This window comes from Dioscorea cayenensis, chromosome 3 (assembly GCF_009730915.1).
Source record: "Dioscorea cayenensis subsp. rotundata cultivar TDr96_F1 chromosome 3, TDr96_F1_v2_PseudoChromosome.rev07_lg8_w22 25.fasta, whole genome shotgun sequence".
Taxonomy (NCBI): domain Eukaryota; kingdom Viridiplantae; phylum Streptophyta; class Magnoliopsida; order Dioscoreales; family Dioscoreaceae; genus Dioscorea; species Dioscorea cayenensis.
Window position 1 is genome coordinate 1147638 of NC_052473.1, and position 27897 is coordinate 1175534.

Below are 27897 nucleotides of genomic sequence, written 5' to 3' on the forward strand. Positions count from 1 at the left end.
TAAACATTGAATCTAACCCACCCATCGCCTTCCAAAACCTCTTGCCAATAATAAATCTAACAAGAAATCCCAGTCCACTGTATCAAACGCTTTAACAAAGTCAACTTTTAAAATATGCCCAGAGGAACGACATTTGTGCATACTGAAAATCAATTCCTTTACAGTGGCAATATTATTGAGGATGGATCTCCTTTTTCATGAAAACAGACATCACTTTCGATTAACAGACTCAAGACCTTAGAAAACCGAGAAGCCAACATCATAGAGATAATTTTAGGATATTCTTTTCCCCTTATAATGATCATATATATATATAATAAATTAAGAAATAGTTTGCACTTTGCACATGAGAATCACGTGCTTAGTGGTAGGTTGGACGTGATCGCACGTGCAACACCGCGTGTCTTTTCTTCAACGGGAAGGGAGTCAGAAGCCCGGAAGTATCACGTGATTGCATGGATTGCGATATCGAAATCACCATAATGCCCTCCTCGTATGCATTTTATTACATCTTTATGCCTCCGCCGGAGTGAGGAAAGCGCGTTGATCTCATTTTAATTTACATAAATACCCCTTTATTATCTTTAGTTTTGATCAGTTAACTGATATATTTTCTAATTTACATCCACGGGAGATATTATTAAGTCCTTACAGTAATATAGTAAAATAAAAAATTTAATTAAACTAACCGTCATAAAGTGTTCGTTTTGGAAGAATTTGAAATCGAATCTTAAAACTCACACAAAATAAAAGTAAATATATATATTGTTAAGCTTGCTTTACATTTGTGTATATATCTGACTTCTCTTATATACGAGGGTTTATGTCACCTATTTGTTAAAAAAAATTTAAAACAAAAATAAATAAATAAATTCATCATCGATCAACTAATTATATACAATATCATTTTTGCAACTCTTTGAGTACCTAATTTTTTTTTTAAAAGCGATAAATGCCTCCTCATAAGAGGGTTGCCAAGGAACATGTATAGTGGTGTACCAGTTATTGGTAGCTTAACAATTTTTTTAAAATTTATTAATTCGGTTAAATGTCATATGTTGTAATTAGAGTCCTACTCAGAAATTTTTCAGAAATCAACTGACCTAATAAATCTTTTTGTCAAGGAAAATTCTCCCACATGAAACTCAATAAATAGTACTGTCGATATAATTTGAATAACAATCCACCACACTAAGCTATGGTTATTAGAGCCTAATTTTCATATTGCCATCATAGTAAATTACATGTTTTTGGAGGGAAAAGAAAATCTATTTATTATTTTTAATAATCATTTGTATAATTTAAACCAGGGTATTTTAGTAATTAGACAGTGAAATAAAGGTTAATGAAACTAGTCAAGAAAGTCAAAAAATTAGGGGCATTATTGTAATTTCATTCTCGTGCCACGTGTTCACCTTGTCCAAACACTCATTAACATCATATCATCAAACCCTTCTTTCATCATCCCTACCTACACCACCTCCACCACCCATTAATCCTAAAATCAAGACACAACAAAAATAAATAAATATTAAATAATAAATAAATAATACTAATTAATTAATTAATTAAAAAAATCACTTTTGAAAAATAGCATTACCCCCAAATCCCCAATTGGAAATCCCACATCTTTTTATTGTTTTTTTATTCACCCCTTTTTTTATTCTTAGAAAAATTCAATTGAAAAGTCCCAAAACTTAGTTTCTTTGATTCAAATTCTCGTGCTTTCTCTTAAAAATTCAAACTTTTTTTTTTAAAAAAATATGTATTGAGTATTGACCATTTCTTGTTTACTTTCACCAAAACTGTTTCCATTTTGTCTTTGTTTTCTTGTTTTGATGCTTTGGGATTTGAAGAAACTATTGTGCCACATGCCCTCAAAACTTTGAATCCAATCAGCAAATCCAGTTTCATCCCCAAAAAATCAGAGCTTTCTTCAACAATGATCCATCTGCAAGGTAGGAGAAGCAAATTCAATGTTTCAATGGCTGCAAAGGTTTGATCTTTGTCCAATTTTGCTTAATTTCTTTCAATTGCTTCATTTTCTATGCTTGTTTGATGCCAAAATCTTGCTTTTTTTTTGTTCATCTTTTCCTGTTAATTTGGATTCCCAAAAGCTAGTTGTTATCCAGCATTTGAATTCAAGCTCCCATTTCAAGTTTTGATCTTGAGAGAATGTTTGGAGCTCAAACTCATAGTGAACCCTCCAATTGGAGGAGAAACACCAGCTCAAACCCTAAAACAAGCACAGCCACAATTAAAACCATTGCAAAGAAGACAAATAACCTTTCTGTGAAATTCCAAGACCTTTATAGCTTCCCTGTTGAAGGGAACATTGATGATGTGAATGTGCTTAATGAGGTGAGGGAGAGGGTGAGACAACAAGGCAAGGAATGGTGGGCACTTGAAGCTAGTAAGGGTGCCAATTGGTATTTACAACCGCAGCTTTCGTTGAGTGGTGAGGGGCTTACCGTCCCCTCGAAGATCTCGGCGATTGCCAGCACAATTACAAGTGCAATGACACTGAAGAAACTCATTCGGAAAGGGATACCTCCAGTATTGCGGCCGAAGGTTTGGCTTTCGGTGTCTGGTGCGACGAAGAAGAGATCGACTGTGCCTTTGAGTTACTATAATGATTTGCTTGTTGCAATTGAGGGCAAAGTTACACCTGCCACAATGCAGATTGATCATGTGAGCATTTGATGTTTTACTTTTTTTTTGTATGTGATTGTTAGACGCATCTTCATATGTATTGACACAAATGTTGTGTTCTTCTTTGAGATCTCTGATCATTTTATTGGGTATTCATGATAAGATGAAGAATTATAGTGGGAAAATTCATGGAAACATGGTTGACTCTTGAATTGTTGAATAAATGATCTTTCCTGGCAAAAAGTACTAGTTTCAAGTCCTTTACACAGTTTGGAGCTTTTGGTTGGTTATCCGAACTTAGAATTAGAGATCGTATTAAGATATTGCGGTGTAATTGAGGAAAACATTCCTGAATCGCTGATGCTAATGATAATACTTGAGTAATGGTTTTGCATGCCTGGACTGCATGTATTTTGAATGTTTAACCCATCATCTTGTTGCATGATTTGCATTTCATTATGATTAATAGAAAATTTCTCATGGATGAAGCTCCATTGGGGTTGTGGAAAGCACATATGTTACCAAATTGTTGTCTTTGTTTTATGGTCCTTGACTACCGGCTGTCGAAATGCTTGATATCCTGTCATATTGTCGTAACAAGATGTTGTTGTTCTGCTTATTCTTTGTTTTGATTCAAAACTTTTGTGACGATTTTGACTGATGCAGGACCTTCCTCGAACATTCCCCTGCCATCCTTGGTTAGATACTCCTGAAGGCAAGGCAGCTCTTCGGCGTGTACTTGTTGCCTATTCATTCCGTGATTCTGATGTTGGCTATTGTCAGGTACTAGGAATTACTCAGTTTTCTCAACCGACCAAGATGTCGGACTTTCAACTCTTGCTAGCAGCTGAATTTCTGTGTGATGCTGCAGGGTTTAAATTACATTGCTGCTTTGCTATTGCTAGTAATGAAAACTGAGGAAGATGCATTCTGGATGCTTGCAGTCCTCTTGGAGAATGTCTTGGTAAACGATTGCTACACTGACAACCTTTCCGGATGCCATGTTGAACAAAGAGTATTCCGAGATTTGCTTGCTAAAAAATGTCCAAGGTTCGATCACTTACCTTCATCCCCACAGTTAATTTTCAATTGCATAGCTTTGCATTTTATATATTTGTTGCTCAAAATGAAATCGGTGCAGGATTTCTGCTCATTTAGAAGCAATGGAATTCGATGTGTCCCTCGTCGCCACTGAGTGGTTTCTCTGCCTCTTTTCTAAGAGCTTACCTTCAGAGGTCTGATATGTCGATACGTCTTTTTATCTTAAATACAACTGAATTATAACATCAATTCGGAGACATTTTCTGTACAGACTACTCTGCGGGTTTGGGACGTTCTCTTCAACGAGGGAGCAAAGGTCTTGTTTCATGTAGCTCTCGCAATTTTCAAGGTCTGTATCAGTTTCCATTTTGATTGATTTTGTTTCTATGAATTATAGTTCCATTGCAAGAATGTCGACACTAAATGCAGATGAAAGAAGAAGAGTTGCTAAGAACTCATCAAATCGGCGATGTAATTGCTATCATTCAATCAACCACTCACCATCTCTTCGACCCTGATGAACTATTAACAGTAAGAAAACCAATCCATATGTTTATAATTCTACAAATTCTAATCGATCGCCTTTTCTTACTCATCGGTTTTAAAGTACAAACTTGCTTGTATACAGGTTGCATTTGATAAGATTGGTTCGATGACAGCGAACACAATAACGAAGCAAAGGAAAGAAGCAGGAACCAGCAGTAATGGCCGAGCTCGATCTAAGGCTTCGCCGGCTCAATTCTTTGAAGATCGATGAAAAATAGCGAAAAAAATGATTAAACTGACAGAAGCTCTTTTTTCTTTGTATGCATTCTGCATTCTAACTTGGGTTTTGGAGGGTACAAACCCATTATTTTGGTCATTTTCTTTTCTTTTTTTCAATGTATGAATGATTTTTACTGGAATGAGCAATCAAAAGTTCACACTTATGATTCAATTTAATCATGTATTTTGGGATTAATTATAATAATCAGAGTTTAGAACCTGTCTTTGTGTGGATTTTTGGGAAAAAATAATGTTACGGAAATAGCCCTGCAAGTTTGTAAAATAAATATGAAAGTTATTCAGGGGTGTAAATGCAAAACACGCTGTAAAATAAAAACCAAGTGTTTCAAGGGATCGATCAGTCTTCTGTGAAAAAAACCGAACCGAACCGATTCGAACGATGGACGAACCGAACCGGCCGGAGTGGTCTATCGACCCGGACCTCGACGGCATCGACGTCGACCCTGACGACGCCGTGAGCTCTCTGCCGCTCAAGTCCGTCCCGGCCGGCGACCTTTTTGAGGCGGCGCGCGCCGGGGATCGTGACCGCCTCCGCCTTCTCCTTGATGCCGGAGCTAATGTCAACGCGCGTGACCGGTGGGACTCGTCGGCCCTCTATTATGCTTGCCTCGCCGGCCACGTCGAGGCTGCTCGCATGCTTCTTGAGGCTGGCGCCATTTGCGCCGAGCGTACCTTCGACGGTGACCGCTGCCATTATGCTGCACTGAACCTTCGTGTTCGGAGGCTCCTGAAGGCCTTTGAGGCCCGGCCGCCGCCGCTTGGACCGCTTCCTGGAGCGTTGAGGGATACTTTTCTTGGTTGTTTGGCGAATCGCAGGTCGTTTCTGGAGCAGTGTGAGGAGACTGGTGTGGCCGCTTGGGGTGCAGGTCAGGTGCTTGATGAAATGCATCTGAGATGTGTTTCTTCTTTTTTGTTTTTGTTTTACTTTGTTTGTTTGATTGTAGTTGATAAAGTTGAGGCTTTTTGGTTGATAAAGTTGGTTCCTTTTTGGTGTTTGGATGCTGGATATTAAAACTTAGGAGGAGCTCAATGCTTGTTTGCTTTTCCCTTTTAAAAGCATGATATTTGTGTTAGTTATCTTCTTTGTAGCTTCTATTGAAGTGCATGTCATTCTGTGTTTGTGTTTTCTGTTGATAGTGAAACAGTTCTGTTCTTTCTGTAACCGAGCTACGTAAACTTAGAGCATAATGATTTTGTTGTCTAAGAGTCTTTTTGCTTGCAAATGCTACTAGGTAGTGCAATTGGATTAATTTAACACTAGATGTGGAGGTGTAGATTTCTGTTTGCAAGGAATGATTTTTGTGTCAAGCAACCAGTGTGAAGTTTCGGTATTTGCATTTGTTTGTTTGTTTTGTTTGATAGTGTAACAATTCAGTTCACAAGCAGCATTCATTGATTGGAGTTTTGTGCCCGATCCAATCTATCCGACTGAGCAATCAGAGTCGTCAGCATTAACTGGATTTTGTATTGAACAGGTGACTTATTGTTAAATGATGGCACCGAATCTAGCTCATTTCCGCCTGATATTACATTCTATGTGGATGGGAGACCCATTGAAGCACACAGAGTTATATTTAAGTGCACGATCACCTTTCTTTAAGAGGAAGTTTGAGAATGATTGGAAGGAGAAGAAGGAAGTGAGATTCTCGGGCCAGAAGTTGTCTTATGTTGCATTGTATAGTTTGATCCATTTCTTCTATTCTGATAGACTAGAGATTGCGGTGGATGACATGGAAGATCTTGTAAGGACATGTAAAGCGTGCAGGTGCAATGAATTGCAGACAATTCTCAAGAAGGAATTGATGCATCAAAAATATGCAGAATATAAATCATTGCGAGACGTTGATAATTCTCAGAAAAGGTTTATTTTGCAAGGTTCATCGCTACCTGAGCAGTATAGGCTTCCTTCTGCCTTGAATCACATTCTACAAACTTCTCTTGCTAATTCGAGCTGCCAAAACATAAGCCCTGATGCATTTGAGGAGAAAGTTAGCCAAATTGGTGATGATCTCGCTGATGTTTGCATAAAGGTCAGTGAAAAGATCTTCCGCTCCCACCAAGTGATCCTAGCTTCAAGATCAGAGTATTTCAAAGCGAGGCTGTCTCGAATGACAGGTTTCCTTGAAGGGAATGGTAGGTTTCCTAGCTGCTCTCTTCCCTTTCTAGAAGTAAATGATTTGAGCACAGAGGCATTTGAGAAGATGGTGGAATACATGTAAGGGCTCAATTTCTCAAACAATGAAGTTGATGTTTATAATTTGTTTGATTATTGTTTCTGAGTTTGTAACTGTACTCAGGTACACAGATAGTTTGAAGGAAATGGACCCTGATCTGGTAATTTTCCATGAAGCTAGAAAACACTGCACCAAAGAGTGTTTGTATTTGTGTGTCTGTTGGTCAACTGAAGTGAATGTGTTTAATTTCTTAATTTTGTAGGCTGAGGAAATATTTGATGCTGCTTCAAGATACTTACTCTTTCCTCTTAAGCGGACTGCTGCCGATGCACTCTTACCACACTTGGAAACGGTCTCACCTGCAGAACTTTGCCATTGGCTGATATTATCAGACATGTATGTTTTTTTAAAATACAGCTTCTTGGAATGTGTTTGGTCTGGTATAAAATTCCATTTTTATTATACTCCATCGCTCATACATTCATTTATTATATATCCTTCAATCATCACTGTTTTCATCTGCTGAAATGCCTGATGAATCGATGATGATGTTTATGCTTGGAATGCTTATTTTTGTGAATGATTTGATTCAATGAATTAGTGGCTGGAACCCAAGCTTTGCATAATTTAACTCAAAATCAATGTGCTAGTTACTCCTAAAATGTCACTAGTAGATATTCCATAGAGATGATTTATACCTTTGCAGAATCTTCACTCATGGCTAACTTGAAACACACTGCACATTTATTCAAGAAAACTTTGACTCAGGGAAGTAGCTATCACTCTTTGATTGAAACTATTAACAAAGGCTGAAGTATATGGTCTAGGCTCGTATTATGCTGGATCAACGTTAAACTTTGATACAGAATCAGCGATGTCCCTCCAAAAGCAATGTTGTTATATGTCCGTTGTGCATGAAACATGCTTTTGTATTAGGATCCTGCATTGTGAACCGCATTTTGAATAACTGATGATGTTATTTATCTTCAAATCCCTGTCTAAAAGGTTCTTCCCTGTCATCAAATACTTCTGACCCATGTTTTCATTGTGAACTGTCAGTTGCAATCTTTTGCTGATGCTCTTTCCTTGTCATTTGATTACATTATTTCAGGTATGGTGTCATTAAAATAAGGGAATATTGCTTAGATGTCATTGCTTGTAATTTTGAGACATTTGCTGATACAAGAGAGTTCCGAGCAATGCTGCTAACACTTCCACCCCCTTCTGGAGACTCCTCATTTCGCACTACCGTACCAAGTGCTCCCTGGATTCGGGGGTAACTCTGATCAGGGAAATCTTCTTGATGACTTGCGAGAGAAGTGGCTTGAAGCTGAAGCTGCTGAGCTTGACAAGAGAGATGAGAGTGCTGCATTGTTTGACAAGCGACTAGAGATGTTAGTCCAAGTAGCAGAGCATGAAACAAACGAAGCCAATGGAGATTCAGCGGAAAAGAAGCATCTTGATGAATTGTCTCAGCGCTTGAGCGATGAAAGTTTCTGCGCAGAAAAACATAATGAAGCATCATAATGAGTCACTGTTTTGTTCGTCTCTTATTTTTCTGATCAGTGTTTTGTATGACCAGAAAAGAGCAAGATCTTTGGAGAATTTGTTGTAATGCATTACATTCTCTTGTTTATAGAGCAAAATAAAAATCGTCAGGTTTCTCTCATGGTCCTTTTATGTGAAAATTGTTGGTTTTTCTTTCAATTGAATACTGCAGGATTTTGCTGCATGAATTGACTCTTCACATTTTTATGCCAAGAATTTTTAATTCTAATACGTTACACCAAAATGTTGGGAACTTAGAAACTGAACCAACCGGACCGATCTGGCTTGGTTCAGCCTTTGATTTCTGGAGGTTAGTTTTCAGTATGATTTGCACTATTTTCAATAGAGAAAAAAATGAATAAGTTGTACATTTTTGTGATGTTATAGAGTAAGTTTGGATTTTTCCTGTGGTTGAAGATGATTACAACATGATTTCAGATTGAGAGATTTCAGTTGGATTCTTGTTCTTCCCAGTTTCCGTTGCATATATGATCGAAAAGCAAGTGAAAGTATAAAAGAAAATGATGGGCACTGTTGGTGTTCTCATTTCTGATCCCTTGCTGCAGAACCAGTTCACCAGATGGAGCTCCGACGTCTTAAATCCAAAGTGAGCAAACAATTCTTCTACTGTTATTTTTTTCCATATAAAATTGCAACCATGTTATTTGCACTCGGAGAGAACTAAATTTTTCACTGGTAAATCTACCCGGGAAAGATATCACGCAGGCAAATAAAAGCTTATACTTGGTAAGTTGGTTTTGTTCGAATGTTGAAATTGTAATCATTGCATGAATGCTTGCGTATTTGAGTTCATAACATTTATCTGCAATTTCTGAATTAATTCCTAAATGATACTATTTTTTTTGGAAAGTAAATCAGAAGTTGATTCTCACTCTTATGGCAGGCATAATGTACTGGAGCCTGCAGTAATCTACAAAAACATCGGCGGCTTTTGAGCCTACTGAGTATTGCATCCCTGAATGAACATTGAATGATTTTATCGGTGAAGCTTCTCATAACTGTATCTTTTTTTCTTCTGCTTTTTTATCCCAGGGAAAGGAAACATGGATATAAAAAGAGAAAAAAATAGAATGTATCAAAAATTTTCATGAATGCAAACAGAATGCAATTGAAAGTGAAGGTTTCATGTAGTTTTCATAACAAAATAGAGTGTAAAACAACAGCAAACATGAATGACAATAGAAATCACAATGACTCACAGAACAAGCATCAAACAAGCAGAAATGGCAGCAGCCAAATAACTGAAGACACCAATGCTGATAACATTGGAAGCTGAAGGTGATGCAGTATTTGCAGATCCTGATGACTTTGGAGCGAGATTGTTCACCGATGGAGCCAAATCAGAAGGCGGAGTGAGATCGGAAACAGGAGTGGGAGCGGGAGCGGGAGCTGGCGGAAGAGGTGGAGCAGTACCGAAGATTGCTGCCGGAATTAGAACACTATCAATCTGATAAACAGCCGCTGGATATGCAGAATACACACTGCTACTGATTTTCGGATTCGACCACCCGGAATTTCACTCTGATAAGCCCTGAAGCATCAGTGACATTAAGAGTGTTCTGCCCACCGGCAAATGTGCTCACAGGATTGCTATTGCTTAGGTTCTTGAAATCAGTAAAAGAGTAGTATTTTGGGAATGCATGGTACAAAAGCAGTGTCTTGAGCTGATCTTGAGTGATGTTTGAGAGTGAAGGCTTCTTAAGAGAAGAGAATGCTGAATCTTTAGGAACAAAGATGGTAATTCCTTGCACTGTGTTGTTAGCTTGGTCTTGGAATGTTTGCAGGACTTGAGTCTGAGTCAAATACTTGAGGAAGGTATGGAAAGGGCCGGCATTGGTGAGAAGTTCAGTAAGGTTAACAAACTCCGGGCCGGGAGACGGTGCCGGGGGTAGAGTTTCGACAGTTTTAGCCATGGTTAACGGTGCCGAAACAATTAACAGTGTGGTCACTACTAGCATTGTTGCTAATGCCATTGATTCAAAACTCTTTTGATCTGCTGAGAATAATTACTTAAGATTTAGAATGTGCAAATGCAGTGCTTTGTCAGATCTCATTGAATGCAGCAGCAAAGTTAATTTGATCACAAGCAGCTCATGAACAAGATAACATAAATTACTGAAACTGATTCCTTCTGTTTCCTGATTTTTTACAGAAAAAAAAACCATCCAAATTCCTAACAATATCTAAAACAAACACAAGCAACAAAGAACTAAACTAACACATTGACATCTTCTGAGACAAATGCAGATCAAGAACAAAAAATAATACAAGAAAAGGAACATTACCTGTGGAGTGAGAAGATGGAGAAGAATGGCAATGGAGACCAGTGAATGGAGTAGCAAATGGATTTATAAAAGGATTGAGAAGTACAAGGCCATCTTTTTTTCTCACTTGTTTTTCTCTCTAAAGGTAGGGGCAGCAGCAAAGAAACAGCTACTTTTCAAAGTCTGCAGGACAACCAATGCCTGTGCTGGGATTGCAAAGCATTCATTAATTTAAGTAATTTTTTAATTGTTCAATTCTTCCACAACTTTGCATTCAATAACTCTCATTAATTGCAGAAATTAAAATTTAATTATAGTAAATAAAAAAAGAAAGAAAGAATCAGGGACCACACAATGGCATGAACTTCTTTCCTCCTCAATCAATACCTGCACCATTAATGGACAAACTCCATTCACATGTTTTCAAGTGTTTGGCTCTTTCCATTTGATGGTCTTCTTCACAAACCATGTGAGTTTCTCTTCTCTTTCTTTTCCATTGTGTTTACCAAGACATTAGTTGTAACATAAACAGTTGTTTAGTTGCAGCAAACTTTGAATTTTCAACAAAAATATCATTATATTAAAAGATCATCGGAATTTTTTTTCCGTTACATTTATCTACATTGCTCACACTTCACTTCAAATTCAAAATGCAATGCAGAAACAAGGATGACATAAATTATGAAGTTTTTTCAAACAATGTAAAACAATGGCACACAATGATGATCCTTTAAGTCACTTGTAAATCATCAGTCCAGGATCGATGACCATTCTTTGCGAATATCGAAAGTGTAATTGAGCTCTAAGTAGCATTTCCCGTCATCATCGACAAACTGTAACAACAAATTCAAATCGATCAGAAAACATGTCTCTTTTGAGAAATTGTACATATTATGTAACTTGAATCCAACAGTACTGCAGTAAAATTTGTTTCTTCTAAGAATTGTTGGAATAATCAATCATTGAAACACGTCGTATTATATATATAATACGATATGATAAAAAATACCTTTGTTTTTGCAGAGTAAGATCCTCGAGCAAAAATACCGGACGGAGTAGTGTCTTCCGGCACCTCACAAATGTAAGGCTCAACTTGAGGACTAAAAGTCCCTAACATTTCCTTTGTGCTATCAACTATAACAAGAAAGAACAAGATCCATTCAAGACATTACACAAAGCGATGATCAAAAGATCGATGTAATAAGACAATAAAGACAAGCTAGCTCACCCTTAACACCAGTTTTCCAAACTGCATTGATATATTTCAAGCCAGAAACAATGTTATTGTTAACAGAGAAAGTGAATTTGAGTTTATACTGACTGCCTTCTTTCAGAGTAAACCATAAGCCCTTTGAGTTAGGAATGACAGGAATTGGAAGAACAATGTCAGGTCTACCAGGAGATTGAATTGAAAGGCTCATGATCTTCACTTCTGGTTCTAAATTTTCTACACAATTTATTGAATAATGATAAGCGTATTAATACTGAAATTTAGTACACAAACTGTATTTTCTGCAAATTGAGGTACCTCCAACAGAAGTAAGGTCCACACTGCCTAAAAGCTGCTCTTTCCACCTTCTCAGACTTTCATCATCCTGTAAACACAAAGAGAAACACAAAAAAAGTAGATCAAATAATCATAGCAACCAAAGAAATTAAGAATGAAAGAAAGAGAGAGAGAAGATAAAAACCTTATCTTTTTCAAATTGATCCTTGAGGCTGAGTTGAGGACCAAGATCAAGACCTTTGATACCTTTCTCATCATCATCCTCTTCTTCTTCTTCTTCATCCTCAGTTGCATACAGGGATGTTTCACTCAATTTCCTGGGAATATTCAGATTCAGATTGAGATTCAGGCTCAGATTGAGCTTGTCCTGTTCCTCCTCCTGCTCACACTTAGCTTCACATCTTTTTCTCATCTACTTCTTTCCTTGCCAAGACTCCATTTTTGTCCTTGTTCTCATCAAAGCCCATGTCTTTTGAGCAGCTTGAGAGAGCTCCAACAGCCAAAGACATAGCACATCAACAGCAGCACAAACAGTTCAAAATGAAGAGAAATCAAACACACCAACGGTCAAGAACACAAAAAGGTGCCACCTTTGAGAAGATAAAGAACCCAAAACAACAAAAAGAAACAAGATAGAAAGACAAAAGCAAAGATAAACAAAAGAAGAAGAAGAAGACTAAGAAAGACTCATAGGAAGACTAAAAAAAACAAAAAAGATGAAATTTTTATAGAAAAAAAAAAGGAAAGAGAGCAGAGTCACTGAGGATTGGTTTAGCAAAGAGAACCCATAAGGCGAAGAGCATCCAAGAGAACAGAGCTAAAACTTGAAAGCATGAGCAATGGCTTTAGCAAAGAGAGCAACAAGGCATCATTGGCAGAACCTCAAAAGAGAATCATGCTCACTGCTAAAGAGCAACAAGTGTGTGTGTGAGAGAGAGAGAAGTGGTGAGATCGTGAGGAGCACTTAGAGCATGGCATGGCCATGGACCCATTCTACAGTGTGTGTGAGTTGTACTGCCATTTTGGGTGCACAGAGAGAGACAGAGACAGAGAGAGAGAAGCCATCACTGCAGCATGTTCTTATTTGTTTTTCTTTTTTTTCTTTCTTTCTTTATTTGTTCCAAAAAGATGGTGAAAGTTCATGATGCTCACCTAATTATATTGAAAAATAAATATATAAATACATATATATATTTATTTGATAAAAATAAATAAATCACTACTTCATTCATTACCAAAGCGACTTGGAAACTTTAACGATACTCCCGGCCTCCCTCAGAGGAGATGCGAGCTCGATTCCCCGACCGCCTCCCGGCTCAAGAGGGTGAGGAGCGTCGCATGCCCTCGCCTCACAGACGCCTCCCGAAGGTTAGCGCCTGCCCTACCTCAAAAAAAAACTACTTCATTCATTCATAACAGAATAAACACAAAAACAAATAAAAAATTAGTCTACTGGAATTGAATATAATGACACCGAGAAAATAATTTGTAATTAATTTGGTGTAAGGCATAACTAAATCTAGTGTTAGTTGACATATAATGAGAATCACTTGAGATCTTACAAACTCCATGTCTTTTTTAAAATAAATATCTATTTTATTTTATTTTTAATCCAAACTCATATTTATGTTGGGTTCAGAATCTAAATAATAAAAAATATTATTTTGGTCTTTAAATTATATGAAAATATTCAATTAAATGGTCTTTATATAGTTTAATGATGAAAATGGTAGTTAATATTTGAGTCTATTTTTGGCTTGATTTTATGAGTTAGATATTCAATAAGATATTAAAAAAAGAAAGAAAGAAGCCATCACTACCCTCAAACTGTTTTTTTATTTCTAATTTGTCTTTAAAAAAATAAAAACCTTTTTTTTTTTTTATTCAAAAGCACTTTCTAACATTTAGTCTGTAAATCTAATTGATTTTTAAGGGTTTTTAATAAATCTCTTCATCATTTTATTTAAAAATAAATAAATAAAACATAGATGACCTTTAATAAATATTTCCCGTTTCTTTTTATCTGTTGTGGTTAACTAAATCTCATGAATCAAAACTTGATTATTTCATAAAATTTTATAAAAAATTTTTTTCAAAATTACCCTTAATATATATCTTCATATTTATCTCTTATATTTAATTTTAAAAAGATAATTGAATAAAGTGTTAAAAGTAATTTAAAAAAAAATATTAAATACTTTTTAATTTAAAAAAATGATAACATGGATTTATGATAAATAAAAAAAGAGAGAGTATGGTTTATTTATTTATTTTTTTTAAAAAAATTTTGAATAGCATTATATAACTCAATCATTTATAGAACAATTATTTATTTATTTATTTAAAATATTGTTGCATATTGCCTCATACAATGAGTTTGGTTGATTTATGATTGGAGAGTGGGTGAATTGATTTCATTTTCAATCATTTCAAGGCAAATAATTGATAGCGATTTTTTAAGGTAAGCAACAATTTATTAATTTTATTTATCTTGTGCACGTCTTGCGAGAATAATAATAGTACAAAATTTTTAAAAAAATTTTCAACAATTTCCCTACCAAAATCAGTAATAATAACTCATAATTTTTGGAAATTATAGTCCTTGCTCTCTAATCTTCTTAAAAAAATTCAACAATATTTTTTTTAATAAAGACAATAATCGGTGCCTCTTAAAAAGTTGTCAAGAGACAAATAGATATAGTAGCATATCAATTACCGTGGCTTAATCAACTCCTTAAAGATATTTTAATTCAGCAAGACATCAAATTGGATAATTAAAGTTTGCATGCACAACCCAGAAAGATTTTTAAGAATCAAACTAACCTAATAGATTCCTTTATTATGCAATTTTTAAGGGAATAGAAATGATATTTGCCCACAAAAAACCGAATAAATAGTATTGCTACATTATTTCTATAGTATTACACACAATGTGACAATACTGCTAATACAAGAATTTGACCTTTGGGTCTGCTTATTCACTATTTAAGTAATAATCCACTGTATTAGGCAGATAGTTATTAAAAAAAAATAATTAAAAAAAATTGTTTTGAGACATCTATAAAAATTATATTTATTTATATATTAAAAAAAGGTTTTATTTACTTATATACTGTTTTAGTTGAAAATCAACTTATAAGTTTTATAAAAGTATAGTGCAAGTAAATACTTTTTATTTTCAGAAAATTTAAATTTATATATTGTCCATTGCTTTTGTTACTCTATATATGTTAGCAATAGTTTTAATTTTTATTATTATTTAGGAAAAAAATTTAAACGTGACTTGTAATTTTTTTAAAAAAAATTCACTCATTTACTGTATTAATTATACTCATTTAATAGAAATAAATGCCACGAATTTTAATGAATTTGGTCCCGGAGATAAAGATAAGATGCTGACTTTTATTATTTTATAGTGCCAAGCACATTAACAAAAACGCCCTTATTATTCCATCTAATTCCATGACGCATTATTTACATACCTTTTTCATTAAAAATTAACTTAATAAACAGAATGAAGACTTACTATTCAAACCCTACATCATCGGGTGAGAGTGCACATATGTCCCTTGTGTATTTAGCTCTTGTCGTTTTTGTCAAAAATCATAAAAACAAAACCATAGTGCTAACGATGGTGAAGGTTAAGTGTGCTTGTACGTACTCAAAGTACTGAAGTAGAAGAAGAACAAGGTTAAGTAGTTGGTTCCTTTATATATATATGTTTTAATTAAGTGGTTTCAGAAAGTTGTGGATCTATAAGACTTTGTTGTTCGTGTTGATGGATGTAGTAGTTACTGTAGTTTAATCGTTGAGTCATGTGTTTGTTTGGTTTGAAGATAAGGTGGAGAGTTGCTATTCTGTTTTCCTTTTTGTTTGAAATTTGATATTTAAATCTTTTTTATTTATTTGATAAGAGGCAGAGAGTTTTTTTTTTTTAGTATTTTAATTTGATTAAATGAGACAAGTTACTTGTAGCCCATTGACAGTGTTACAATGCAGTTATCGGTAAAACGTAAAATCTACTCTGCAGTAAAGTATTGTATACTATAGCATTAGTGCTATTCATCATTATTTTTGGGCTCAGATATTGTTTATACGTGATAGGTCTTTTATGAGAGGTGTTATATTTTTCCTCTTTAGAGCTTGCATAACGGAGAATTTATTAATTTGGTTTGATTTTTGAAAATCTTCTAAGCCCATGTGATACTTAGTTGACTTAATAAATTTTTATATGATTGAATTAATAAATCACTGTAATTTATCTAGTACCATATCTGTTTATTTTTTGACAATATTTTAATAAGATGGCACTTGCTGTTTTTATTCAAATAATAATAATAATAATAATAATAATAATAATAATAATAATAATAATATTAGTCAAGGTTCGGGTCTGAAGTCATGTAATTAATATACCATACAGTTTTTTTTTCGGGTGGCCAGATATTATTCTTAGTTTTTGCAAAGAAAGTGCATATAAATATTCAAAAATAAAAGTGAGTTGTTGGATGGAGGATATAGAACTTCAAGCATACAATGAAAAATGAATTAATGAATGTTGACCTCTATTCAGACCACGTATATATTCAGAGAACAACATCATCATGTTTGACATTAACTTTGTTCAGGATCGACTATAAAAATTCGGTCACTAAAAAAATACACAACTTAGAAAATAAAAGTTAAAAACTGGTGCACTAAAGATCAGAATGTCTCGCTCGATCAAAAGCTACTGAGCAGAGATCCATTCATTTTAAATTTCATAAAAGGTTTCATCATCATGGTGGTAGAGTTCCAACACAAAAAGATCCAATAGGATAACATAGTACAAAAGTTAACTTAATAATTACTACATCAGTATGATGAAGATCACGATCCCATGCTCTCATTGGTGGCTTCGGCGGTGTAACTTAATGGAGTAACTGATAGTGGAGATCCTTCATCTTCATTGGCCAGCTGACAAGTCAACTTCCTCATGAGCTCTTTTACTTCTAATTCTTCAGACTTTGACTAGTCAGCTTCATCAGGCATTATTTCAAGCACCTTGCAACATCCTTCCCTGCTTGAAATATCTCTAACTCCCAACAGAGCCATTTGATACTGATGCTTCTTCACCGGCAAAGGTTTTGTGAGAATGTCGGCCTTCTGATCTTCTGATTTGCAATACCTCAACATTATTGATCCATCTGCCACCAAACCACGGATAAAGTGAAAACGAATATCAATATATTTTGTTCTTCCATGGTGTGCAGGGTTATTAGCAATCTCAATAGCAGATTGATTATCGCACCACACTTCAATAGGTTCATTGATCTTCATACCACAATCTTCCAACACTCTCTTTAACCAAATACCTTGACAGGTTGCAGCAGTAGTTGTGATGTATTCGGCCTCGGTCATAGAGAGTGCGGTTACATCTTGTTTCTTGGAGCTCCATGAGATGACCCCCGAACCAAGATCAAAAACCATCCCTAATGTGCTCTGCCTGTCTTCAACTGAACCTCCCCAATCGCTATCACTAAAACCCCTTAGTTTCCAGCCTTCCACCTCTGTATACATTACACCAAAATTACTTGTACCTGTAATGTATCTCAGGAGATGTTTTGCTACCCCGAAATGTATTCTGGTAGGCTTGCTAACAAACCTAGACAATAGATTCATAGTAAAAGCAATGTACGGTCGTGTATGCGTCAGATACAAGAGTCTCCCTATAAGACTCCTATATTTCTTTGAATCAGTAGCTCCGGATTCATCATTGCCTTATAGCTTCTCATTTCTGTTCATGGGGGTGCAAATCGGCTTACATTGATGCATATTGAACAATTTCAGTGTTTCCTCAGCATACCTCCTTTGAGTGATGGATATCTTCCCTTCTGATTGCTTCACTTCCAAACCCAAGAAATAATTCAGCAGTCCCAAGTCGGACATCTCAAAACAATCCTTCATTTCTTGCTTGAAGACCATCACCATTACCTGAGATGAACTCAGATATATTATGTCATCCACGTAAATACTCACCAGTAGTAAATTTCCATCCTCTTCACATCGTTTGTAAAGTGTATGTTCATTCACACTCCTAATAAATCCTCTTTCCTGGAGATAACCATCAATTTTTGAATACCAAGCTCTAGGAGCTTGTTTCAGGCCATAGAGTGCCTTCTTTAGTTTAAACATCTTATGTTCTTCCCCCTTCTTCTCATAACCAGGTGGCTGCTCAACATACACCTCCTCATGTATTTCTCCATTCAAAAACGCAGATTTGATGTCAAACTGGTATACTGGCCACCTTCTCTGAGCAGCAATAGCAAGGAGGAGACGCACCGTCTCCATTCTAGCAGCGGGAGCATAAACTTCATGAAAATCAATGCCAGTCTGTTGTGTATACCCTCTTGCAACTAAACGAGCCTTGTGTCTTTGTATACTTCCATCTGAGAGATACTTTGTCTTGAAAACCCATTTTAGTTGCACAATCTTCTTATCGGATGGAAGCTCCATCAGTTCCCAAGTATTGTTTCTCTCAATTGCATCCAATTCCTCCCTCATTGCTTCTCTCCACACTTCAGTCTTCACTGCTTCTTCATATGTAGAGGGATCAGTTACATTTAGAGCAAAGGTACACCTCTCATAGATATCCTTTAAAGATCTAACTTTTCCACCTAAATGGACATCCTGATCACTGCTTCCTCCTTCCATATCTTCAACTGGAACTGCATCATTTCTTCTGAATTGATCTGCAGCTACTACTCCCGAATTTTTACTGCTTTCTTCTGTTGGACAACTAGTGTCCAAAGATGGAACATCATATATCACCAGTGGTGTAGACATGGTCTTGAGGCTACAATTCCAATCCCAACCTGCACCTTCATTAAAGGTTACATCCCTACTAATAATAACCTTAGAGGTAATAGGATAAAACAATCGATATGCTTTGGAATTCAAGCAATATCCGATAAATACACACCTTTCAGATTTTGTATCTAATTTTTGCAGCTTATTTGAAGGAATAAGAGTATAGGCAATACACCCGAAGACCATTAGATGACTCACCTTAGGCTTGAAACCATGCCAAGTTTCGTAAGGTGTCTTGTTCTTCAAAGCATTGGTAGGTGTGACATTGATGAGGTACATAGCTGTTGTCACAGCTTCTCCCCAAAACTTATTTGGTAGGCCTCTCTCTTTCATCAAAGCTCTAGCCATGTTCATAATAGTGTGAGTCTTCCTCTCCGAGACCCCGTTTTGTTGTGGTGAATATGGAGCTGCGAGTTGCTTGATGATTCCACACTTCTCAATCACAAAATGAATTGAATTCATTGCTAGTGAACTCCCCTCCTCTGTCCTTGCGCAACACCTTGATTTTTAATCCCGAATGTGTCTCCACCATCTGCTTGAAAGTTTGGAATACCTCATATGCCTCTTATTTTCATTTCAAGCAATAGATCTAGCACATGCGGTTGTAATCATCAACAAACAGTAAATAAAACCTGTTCCCACCAAGAGAGGTGGTCTGCATGGGCCACATATGTCTGCGTGAATTAACTGCAAAGGGGCACGAGCATTTCCAGATTCTCTTGAGAAGAATGGCTTCCTCACTTGCTTCTCCAAGACACAGGTTTCACAGTGATATTGCTTGCTAATATTAGGAAGTCCCAGCACCATTTCATTGAGCTTCACACTTCTCAGCACTTCAAAATTCAGATGGCCCAGCCTCAGATGCCATAACCTTGTGCTCTCCATCACATTCAGTGCTATGTCAACCTGCCCAACATCCAAGACATTGAAAGGAAACATATTGTTTCTAGTTTTCATTATACTGACCATCTTCTCTCCTGTATTAACATTTCGAATCACACATTCATTCTCAGCAAACACCACAGAGTACCCAGATGCCAATAACTGGCCAACACTCAACAAATTGTGTGCCAACCCCGGGACATATTGCACGTCATGCAATAATTTGATTTTCCCACCGTATGTAACGAGAGCAACTGTTCCTTTCCCTTGTACAATCATTTCCTTGTTGTCTCCCAGCCTGACTGAAATCTTTTGACTTTCATCAAGGTCTTTAAACATTTCCTTGGCACCGGACATGTGATTGGAGCATCCATTGTCCACCAGCCACACCGATGTAATTCTTTCATCCTTTCCACACTCAGCTAAGAACAAGTTGCTTACCTCTTTCTCCTCAACAACTAGTGTAGTTTCTTTTTCACCTTGCTTGTCTCTATTGCCAATAATCAACCTTCATGTGACCAAATTTCTTACACAGATGACATTGTACATTTCCTTTGTAGGTTCTTTGCTCTCCTTAAGATGACCGATAGTCTATTCCTCTTCCTCTGCTCCTTCCACGTCCTCTTCCACGGGAGAAACCCCTTCCGCGGCCTCTGATAGGTGTCTTTTCTTTATCGCTGGCACTTGATGATTTACCTTTAACATGAAGAGCTTTCTGTTCTTTTTCGGTTTGGTCATTAGCATGTCTCTGCAGCCTGGCTTCATGAGCTATCATAGACCCACTCACATCTTCCATGGTGAGCTTCGTGAGGTCCTTGGACTCTTCTATGGCGGTGACAACATGTTAAACTTGGGTCCCAAGATTCTCAGCAGCTTCCCAACAACCATAGCTTCTGGTACGGTGTCTCCCAAGCTTTTCATTTGATTTTCCAGTTCCATAACCCTTGTGATATAGCTCTGAACTGACTCTGTGTTCTTTATCCTGAGGTTCTCAAAATCTTGCCTCAATGTTTGGAGCTTGACCGCCATCACCTTGGGGTTGCCATGAACAACATTCTTCAAAGCAGTCCATGCCTCATGTGCAGTGTTTGCTGAAGCAATACAGGCCAAAATAGGCCGTGAGAGGGCTTGTTGCATGAAGAACAACGCCTTAGCATCCTTCTTCTTGTTCTCCCTCACCTTAGCTTCTTCCTTCTTCTCCGAGAAGCCCTTTTCAATTAGCTCCTAGAGTTCTTGCGAACGGAACAAGGTTTTCATCATTAAGCACCAAAGATCATAGTCTTCATCATCGAAGACGGATACAGCTGGTCCTGAGACCCCTGCTAATTAAGTTGCTCTCGTTCGACACCATCTGCACCTGCCGAAAAACCAGCTCTGATACCACTGTTCAGGATCGACTATGAAAAATTGGTCACTAAAAAGATACACAACTGAGAAAATAAAAGTTAAAAACTGGAGCACTAAAGATCAGAATGTCTTGCTCAAAAGTCAAAAGCTACTAAGCATAGATCCATTCATTTTAAATTTCATAAAGGTTTCATCATCATGGTGGTAAAGTTCCAACACAAAAAGATCTAATAGGATAACATAGTACAAAAGTTAACTTAATAATTACTACATCAGTACGATGAAGATCACGATCACATGCTCTCATTGGTGGCTTCGCCGGTGTAACTTAATGGAGTGTCTCCTGGACTGATAGTGGAGATCCTTCATCTTCATTGGCTAGTTGACAAGTCAACTTCCTCATGAGCTCTTTTACTTTTAATTCTTCCGACTTTGACCAATCAGCTTCATCAGGCATTATTTCAAGCACCTTGCAACAAACTTGGTCAACAACATTACCAGTAGTTTTTTACTTTCTCGGTTGCAACTGGTGGATGAGGAAGAAATTTAACTCTATGAGTAATTGCCATGAAGCTTGAACATTCCCTTATGATCTATAACTATATTTAATGTTTGATCAATTGAAGTATTTTAACTAATGATATTGTTTTTCATGCATTTGATTAAGGTATAGGTTTTATATGTTGCTTCTTTAGCATGCCATAGAAGTTTATGAGGAATAAATGATGAATTAATATTTTACTAATTAAGTTTAATTAATTGTTAATATATATATTTAATGTTTTGTATAAAAATTTCATGCAATTAGAACAGAGATCAATCAAACAGAGAAATGCTGAAGTTGCCAAGAAGCGAAGTAAGAATTAAATATATATAGCAACATGCATGAGAAGCAAAATAAGATACAAATTAAAGAAATTAACCCACTACAACAAATTTGTCAATTAGTGACAAATTACATTGTGACACATTAGATTTTTGTCACAAGAACTGACATAACGTGACAAAAACATTATTTTGTCGCTCACTTCCTTAAAACAAGTATTTTATGTGACAATATTTTAAATTGTCATATGATAATGTCACAAAAAACTTGGCCCCAAATCTTCGAACCAATTGAAGATGGAGGGAAATATTTTTAGTGACAACTTAAATATTCAATGACGAACATGTCGTGTTATTAATAATATGTTTTTTTGTGACAAATTCTAAAGTATATTATTTGACATAAAATTTAATATAATGTCACTAATAATAATGTGTACTATTAATGACAATTTTAATTTTGTCATTTATCTAAATTAATTTTTGTGACTAGGCAGATTTGTCACAAAAATATAATTAATAATGACATTATATTATTGTCACAAACAAATATTACATTAGCTACTTGTTGATTAACTTAATGATATTAACTATCTACAGCTAATATTTTTCTTTTTTTATAATGAAATATTTATTATTATTATTAGAAGATATAAGTATTAAATGACATAAACAATAATACTTATAAAATGAATGAAATATTGAGTGGCAAATATATTAGGCAATTAATATTATTTTTGTTTTTTAATATAATGCCACTAATACTAATGTGTACCATCAATGACAATTTTAATTTTTCCATTTATTAATTAATTTTTGTGACATGCAATTTTATAACAAAAATATAATTAATAATGACAATATATTTTTATCATAAATAAATATTAAATTGTGTGATGATATTAATGAATGCCATCACTTGTTGATTAATTTAAGAGTATTAATTATCTGCCACTGATATTTATCTTTTTGTAAAAAAATATTAATTATTATTAGAACATAAACAATAATACTTTTAGTAAACACTTAAATATTGAGTGGAAAATATATTACATGATTAATATTATTATTTTTTTAATGAATTTTAAAATCACTTATTCAAAACAAAATTTTAATATGATTCCACTAACACTGATGTATACAGTATACCATAGTTACAATTTTAATTTAAAAATATAATTTTTAAAATAGAAAAGTAACGGATCCAATTAGAAACCATGTCATATATATAGGCAATTTTGTTTTTTTACAAATAAATAATAATTATATTCCTATTTGGATAAAGAGATTAAATAAATAATAATTCCATTACTTCATTATTCTTCATACCATCGATTATTTATTAATATATTTCATTTTTCGTCCAAAGGTTTTTTCAATTTTAAATTAAAAATTTTTGAACTGCTCATAAGATTTTTAAATTTTAAATTAAATATTTTTAAAATATCTATACCATTTTGAAACTATCCATAAGATTTTTAAATTTTAAATTAAAGAATTTGAAACTGCTCATGATATTTGTAAATTTTAGATTAAAGGTTTTTAAACTATCTATAACATTTTTAAACTGTTTATAAGATTTTTGTTGGTAAGATTTTTAGTAGATTTTGTTAGTACATTTCATATTTATTTATGCATATAAAATATTAATAAATGTTTCTAGAAGGACCCCTCTCTCTTTACTATATATTCCAAACATAATAATTTTTTATAAATTAATACGATAGTTTTAATTTGGATTCAAAGCAAAAAATTATCATTTTGATATTTAACTAATCTATATATATAGCATAAAAAATTACTATTTTCAAAAATTACTATTTATATTTAATAAATTGTTAAATATAATTATTAAAAATAAATAAATAACACATTTTTAAAATTATATTTTAAAATAAATATTTTTTTTAAAATAATATAATATATGAATAATACTAAATTATTATATTAAAATTAATAAAATAACTAAATAATAGGTTTTTAATGGGAGATAGTAACCCCGATGCCGGGGTTATTAACCTTCCCACTATATTTTTTTTTATTATTTATTATTTAAATTATTATATTAAAATTAATAAAATAATTAAATAATATGTTTTTTAATGTGAGATATAAACCCGGAATTGGGTTACTAACCCCGATGGCGCAACCCCTCCCACTATATATTTTTTTATTATTTATTATTTAAATTATTATATTAAAATTAATAAAATAATTAAATAATATGTTTTTAATGAAATTTTTTTATGTTCTCTATAAATTAAGATAAAATATATTATTTTAAAAAAATTAATCTTATTATATATTATGAGATAAAATAATAAATAAACAATACTTCTCTTCATATTTGGATAGAGAGAGTAAATTGATCTTACCATTGCATCATACTTATCATCTATTTTAGTTATTTATTTTTTTTGTTTTGGATAATATAGGAATGTGTGGCAATTGAAAGTCAATAATTGTGGTTTAGTGAACGTGGGTTGTTAAGTACAATATTTAAAAAAAATTGCGATTTGATATATATTATATATTAAGAAAATTGAATCAATGGTAAGTTCTACATTGATTAAGAACAGAATTTATCAATACAATGTAGAGAGAGATTTATGTACGAGTGGTAAATTGGTAATATATGAACTAAACATTGAATTTCTTTAATATAGATATATCCCAATCGAATAATTTTTTTAAAATTAAATATGAAAATAAAAATAGAAATTATTTTAATATACTTATATTCTAATAACTTTTTTAAAATTAAATATGAAACTAAAATTTGAAATTAATTTATATATATTTATATTGATGGTATATTTTTTAGATTGAACCCCTAATTTATTTATATCTTTTTATTAAACCTAATTTATGTTTTTATATAGTTAACTTTCACCTATATTAAGATTGAAGCCTTACATATATTAATGAAGAATCATGTCAGGCATGTCTCTCTTGACTATTATTCGTTCATAATTTTTTTTGATATTGCAATAGTGTATGCATTCAAATTATAAGAGCATGCAAGTTTTATTTTATTTATTTATTTTGTAGTTGTAATGGATCCATATATTGTAATGAAAGAAGTTGAAGATTTTTTTGAAGATGTTTCAACGGAGGTTGTCTCGCACCCATTAGAAGGTATTGTAGATGAGGTGGCATATGACTCTATTGAAAGTGCTGCCATAATGCATCAATTAGATTTAAGCAATGGTGCTGATGAAAAGAAAGTTTAGTTCAAACAAAAATAAGAAAAAAAGAAATTAATTTCAATCATTGATTTGAACAAGTTTGTTGAGGATGACTATGAAGATGACAATGTAGAAGAAAAGGAGAAAAAAAAAAGTGATAAGGAGTATGTTAAAGATTTATCCCGATAACTTCTATTGAATGTTTTGTATGTTGGGTCTTTGGTAATTATCATAATATTTTAGTCTTGAACTATGTAATGATTGGCCTATTTGATTTTTAGAGATGATCTTTTATGTAGTTTTCCTTTCTATATCTTTTAACACCTTATTTTAGTTAAATTCTCTTTTATGCTTTTTCCTTATTTTTTTCTATTATTGATTCCATATTCACACTTCATCTCATAATTTCAAATAAACAAAAATATTAAATTTAATTAATTAATTAATTAAAAATATGAATATAGACATCTAACAGTCCAAAACCAGTATTTTTTGTTATTATAAACATAATTAAGTCGCCATATATATTTTTAAAAATTGTTAAATTTATTATAGTATTTTTGATAAATAATTAAAATAAATTTTAGTTTACTTAGGGCCATACCCAAATATAAACGGCTTTCAAAATTGGGATAATCATTTACTTTTAGGTAATTTAATAAATAAAAACAAATATTATGGTAATTATAAAAATTAATATGGTCAAATTTACTAATGATTTAGAGATTATTATATATTTTTAAATTTTTAATTTATCTAATTGCTTTATGCTTATCATATTACTCAAATATTTCTATAAAAACAAATCTATAAGAAAAACTCTATTATTCATACTAGTTATTTAAAAGTATTGGGTGTATCCACATCGGAGGATTTTGCACTTGTTGAATTTCCAAGGTAATTTTAATTTATTGCATATATGTTTATGTATTCATGTAATTCATCTTTGATGTTTATTTAATAGTTGATTAAATATCAAGTAATAAAAATTGTTTATGTTAATTTGATATTTACCAAAATTGTTTTCAACATATGTTATTGTTTAGTATTATGTATTTTATTTAGGAATTGTTTAGTATTATGTATGTTAATTATGAAAGGAGGAGTCAAAGTTTGATTGAATCATGCAAATGCATGGGTAATTTGTTTTTTAAATAAGAAGACCCGTGGAAGGAGCTATATTAATAACAAGCATGTGCATCTTGTGTAGTATTTATCACTCAAACATTATATTTATATAGATATATTTGTAAGAATAGATATTTGATTACCTAGTACCACACTTTAATTGTGAAAATAAAAAAGGGTTTATATACAAATGATGATTTATTATTACTCTTTAGGTTCTTATTATATTCACTTATATTCATGATCATTTTGTTTCCAAAGTTCCATTTTGATGCAAGAAAAATGAGAAGATCTCTGTAATTTATTTAGTGATTCCAATTACAAGGTATTATTTCTTATCCATTTACTAATTAATTTACACCATATGATTTTTTATTTTTTTACTAGAAAATTTTATTTAATAGTGGTTTTGATATAATTATGTATATCATGACTATATTTGTTTTTTTCATTCATTCAAAAAAATAAAGAGGAGGTGTGAAATCAACCAAAGGGGCTAGACAAGAAGTAAAGTTTACTCATAATCAAGGATCAAGGGCATTTGTTGCAAGTCACTTTACTTTGGTAAATTATTATTGTTTTCGTACATTATTTAACTGTCAGTTTTTGTTTGAATGATTAATTCTATGTAAGTTTATTAATTTTATAACTATATAGCATAAGGACGATCAAGAACTGAATAGAATGGATGTTTTCAAGTCGACTCACTATTCAGAGAGTAAAGGATGGTTAACATCTGAGGCTCAAATACCTTATGTTAGATCTTTCACAAGAAGAATTTATTTATTTATTTAATAAGATTGCTTGTTAGTTAATATTTCTTTTTAATTTCTAGAAAATGATGGTTGATAAATTAGCATTACTTGGAGAAGAAGGATCACAACCAGAAAAACATTGATGCAATAGTTGATGAAGTACTTGGTACTACCTCAGGATACATTAAAGGATTTGGATATGGACCTAAGCCTATTGAAAAAGTCTCAAATGTCAGCTTTGCTAGGTCAAAAGAAACTCTTACAGAGATACAAGATGAGCTCCAACAATATAAGTCAAATTATAACGTGATTCGAAATCAAATGCAAGCTATGACTCAAGCTTTATTAGCTATTGGAATCCAAGTGCCCATTCCTCAATTTTCAGGTATATGCATAATCAAACTTCCTTGTCTACTTTAAAGTTCAACTATTTACCCTTATTATGAATTAATATTATCATTTGTTTGTTAAAAAAATATTGATTTTAAGGTCATAATGAGACAAGCTCTTATTCGACTGTAAGTACCATCAACACAAGAGTTAAAATTAAGAGTTCGAATGGAGGCTACAGTGAAATTATCTAGTTTGATATGCATCTTTAAAAAGCTATAAGTTTTTATTGTCATTAGGACTTTTTATGATATTTCAGCTTTTGTGAGTCCATGTTACTTATTGATTTTATTATTTTTGAATAAAAAAATATTTATTTTTATTTACTTATGATACATTTGACAAATTACTTATAATAATACAATGCCCTCTAATATGTATTTGTATCATAGTATTATTTAATATTGATATTTTTTTATTAAAAATAATTTTTTTAAAATAATTTATATTATAAAAATATTAATTTGTGACATTTTCAAAACTACATTAAAAAAATTATCAAGAATAAGATGATATTCAATTAATTGTTACATCACAAAA

The 27897-nt window shown here is 33.3% G+C and overlaps 4 protein-coding genes across 5 annotated transcripts; 2 read left to right on the top strand and 2 right to left on the bottom strand.

Moving 5' to 3' along the window:
* Positions 1 to 1625: 1625 nt before the first annotated feature.
* Positions 1626 to 4635, top strand: LOC120257176 (growth hormone-regulated TBC protein 1). The gene is given in 8 exon segments (XM_039264758.1): positions 1626 to 2691; positions 3319 to 3435; positions 3524 to 3702; positions 3794 to 3887; positions 3965 to 4042; positions 4123 to 4224; positions 4322 to 4375; positions 4377 to 4635. Coding segments are annotated over 8 exon segments (1221 nt in total). The 5' UTR covers positions 1626 to 2175; the 3' UTR covers positions 4458 to 4635.
* Positions 4636 to 4698: 63 nt separating this feature from the next.
* On the top strand, positions 4699 to 8322 carry LOC120282191 (BTB/POZ domain-containing protein At2g04740). Its single transcript, XM_039288952.1, is given in 7 exon segments — positions 4699 to 5345; positions 5955 to 6052; positions 6054 to 6694; positions 6777 to 6813; positions 6916 to 7049; positions 7765 to 7915; positions 7917 to 8322. Coding segments are annotated over 7 exon segments (1812 nt in total). The 5' UTR covers positions 4699 to 4858; the 3' UTR covers positions 8181 to 8322.
* A 1003-nt stretch (positions 8323 to 9325) lies between these two features.
* On the bottom strand, positions 9326 to 10660 carry LOC120249282 (fasciclin-like arabinogalactan protein 7). The gene is given in 3 exon segments (XM_039257788.1): positions 9326 to 9738; positions 9740 to 10215; positions 10508 to 10660. Coding segments are annotated over 2 exon segments (777 nt in total). The 5' UTR covers positions 10196 to 10215; positions 10508 to 10660; the 3' UTR covers positions 9326 to 9417.
* Positions 10661 to 11043: 383 nt separating this feature from the next.
* On the bottom strand, positions 11044 to 13034 carry LOC120282827 (rho GDP-dissociation inhibitor 1). Of its 2 annotated transcripts, XM_039289677.1 has the most exons (6): positions 12410 to 13034; positions 12178 to 12372; positions 12015 to 12081; positions 11715 to 11933; positions 11496 to 11620; positions 11044 to 11319 (listed from the first exon to the last, which is right to left on the bottom strand). In XM_039289677.1, the coding sequence occupies exons 1-6, from the start codon at positions 12500 to 12502 to the stop codon at positions 11236 to 11238; spliced, it is 783 nt and encodes a 260-aa protein (XP_039145611.1). In that variant the 5' UTR covers positions 12503 to 13034; the 3' UTR covers positions 11044 to 11235. The 2 variants fall into 2 exon arrangements, with proteins under 2 accessions (XP_039145611.1, XP_039145606.1); XM_039289672.1 differs by having other exon boundaries at positions 12178 to 13029.
* Positions 13035 to 27897: the final 14863 nt, after the last annotated feature.

Bases quoted from the DNA above. Each gene is read 5' to 3' on its own strand.
- LOC120282827 (XM_039289677.1), bottom strand. From the start codon at position 12,502: ATGTCTTTGGCTGTTGGAGCTCTCTCAAGCTGCTCAAAAGACATGGGC. The intron at 11,934-12,014 runs GTACCTCAATTT...TAAATTGTGTAG, and splicing joins GGACCTTACTTCTGTTGGAG to AAAATTTAGAACCAGAAGTG. The intron at 11,621-11,714 runs GTGAGCTAGCTT...TTCTTGTTATAG, and splicing joins TTGGAAAACTGGTGTTAAGG to TTGATAGCACAAAGGAAATG.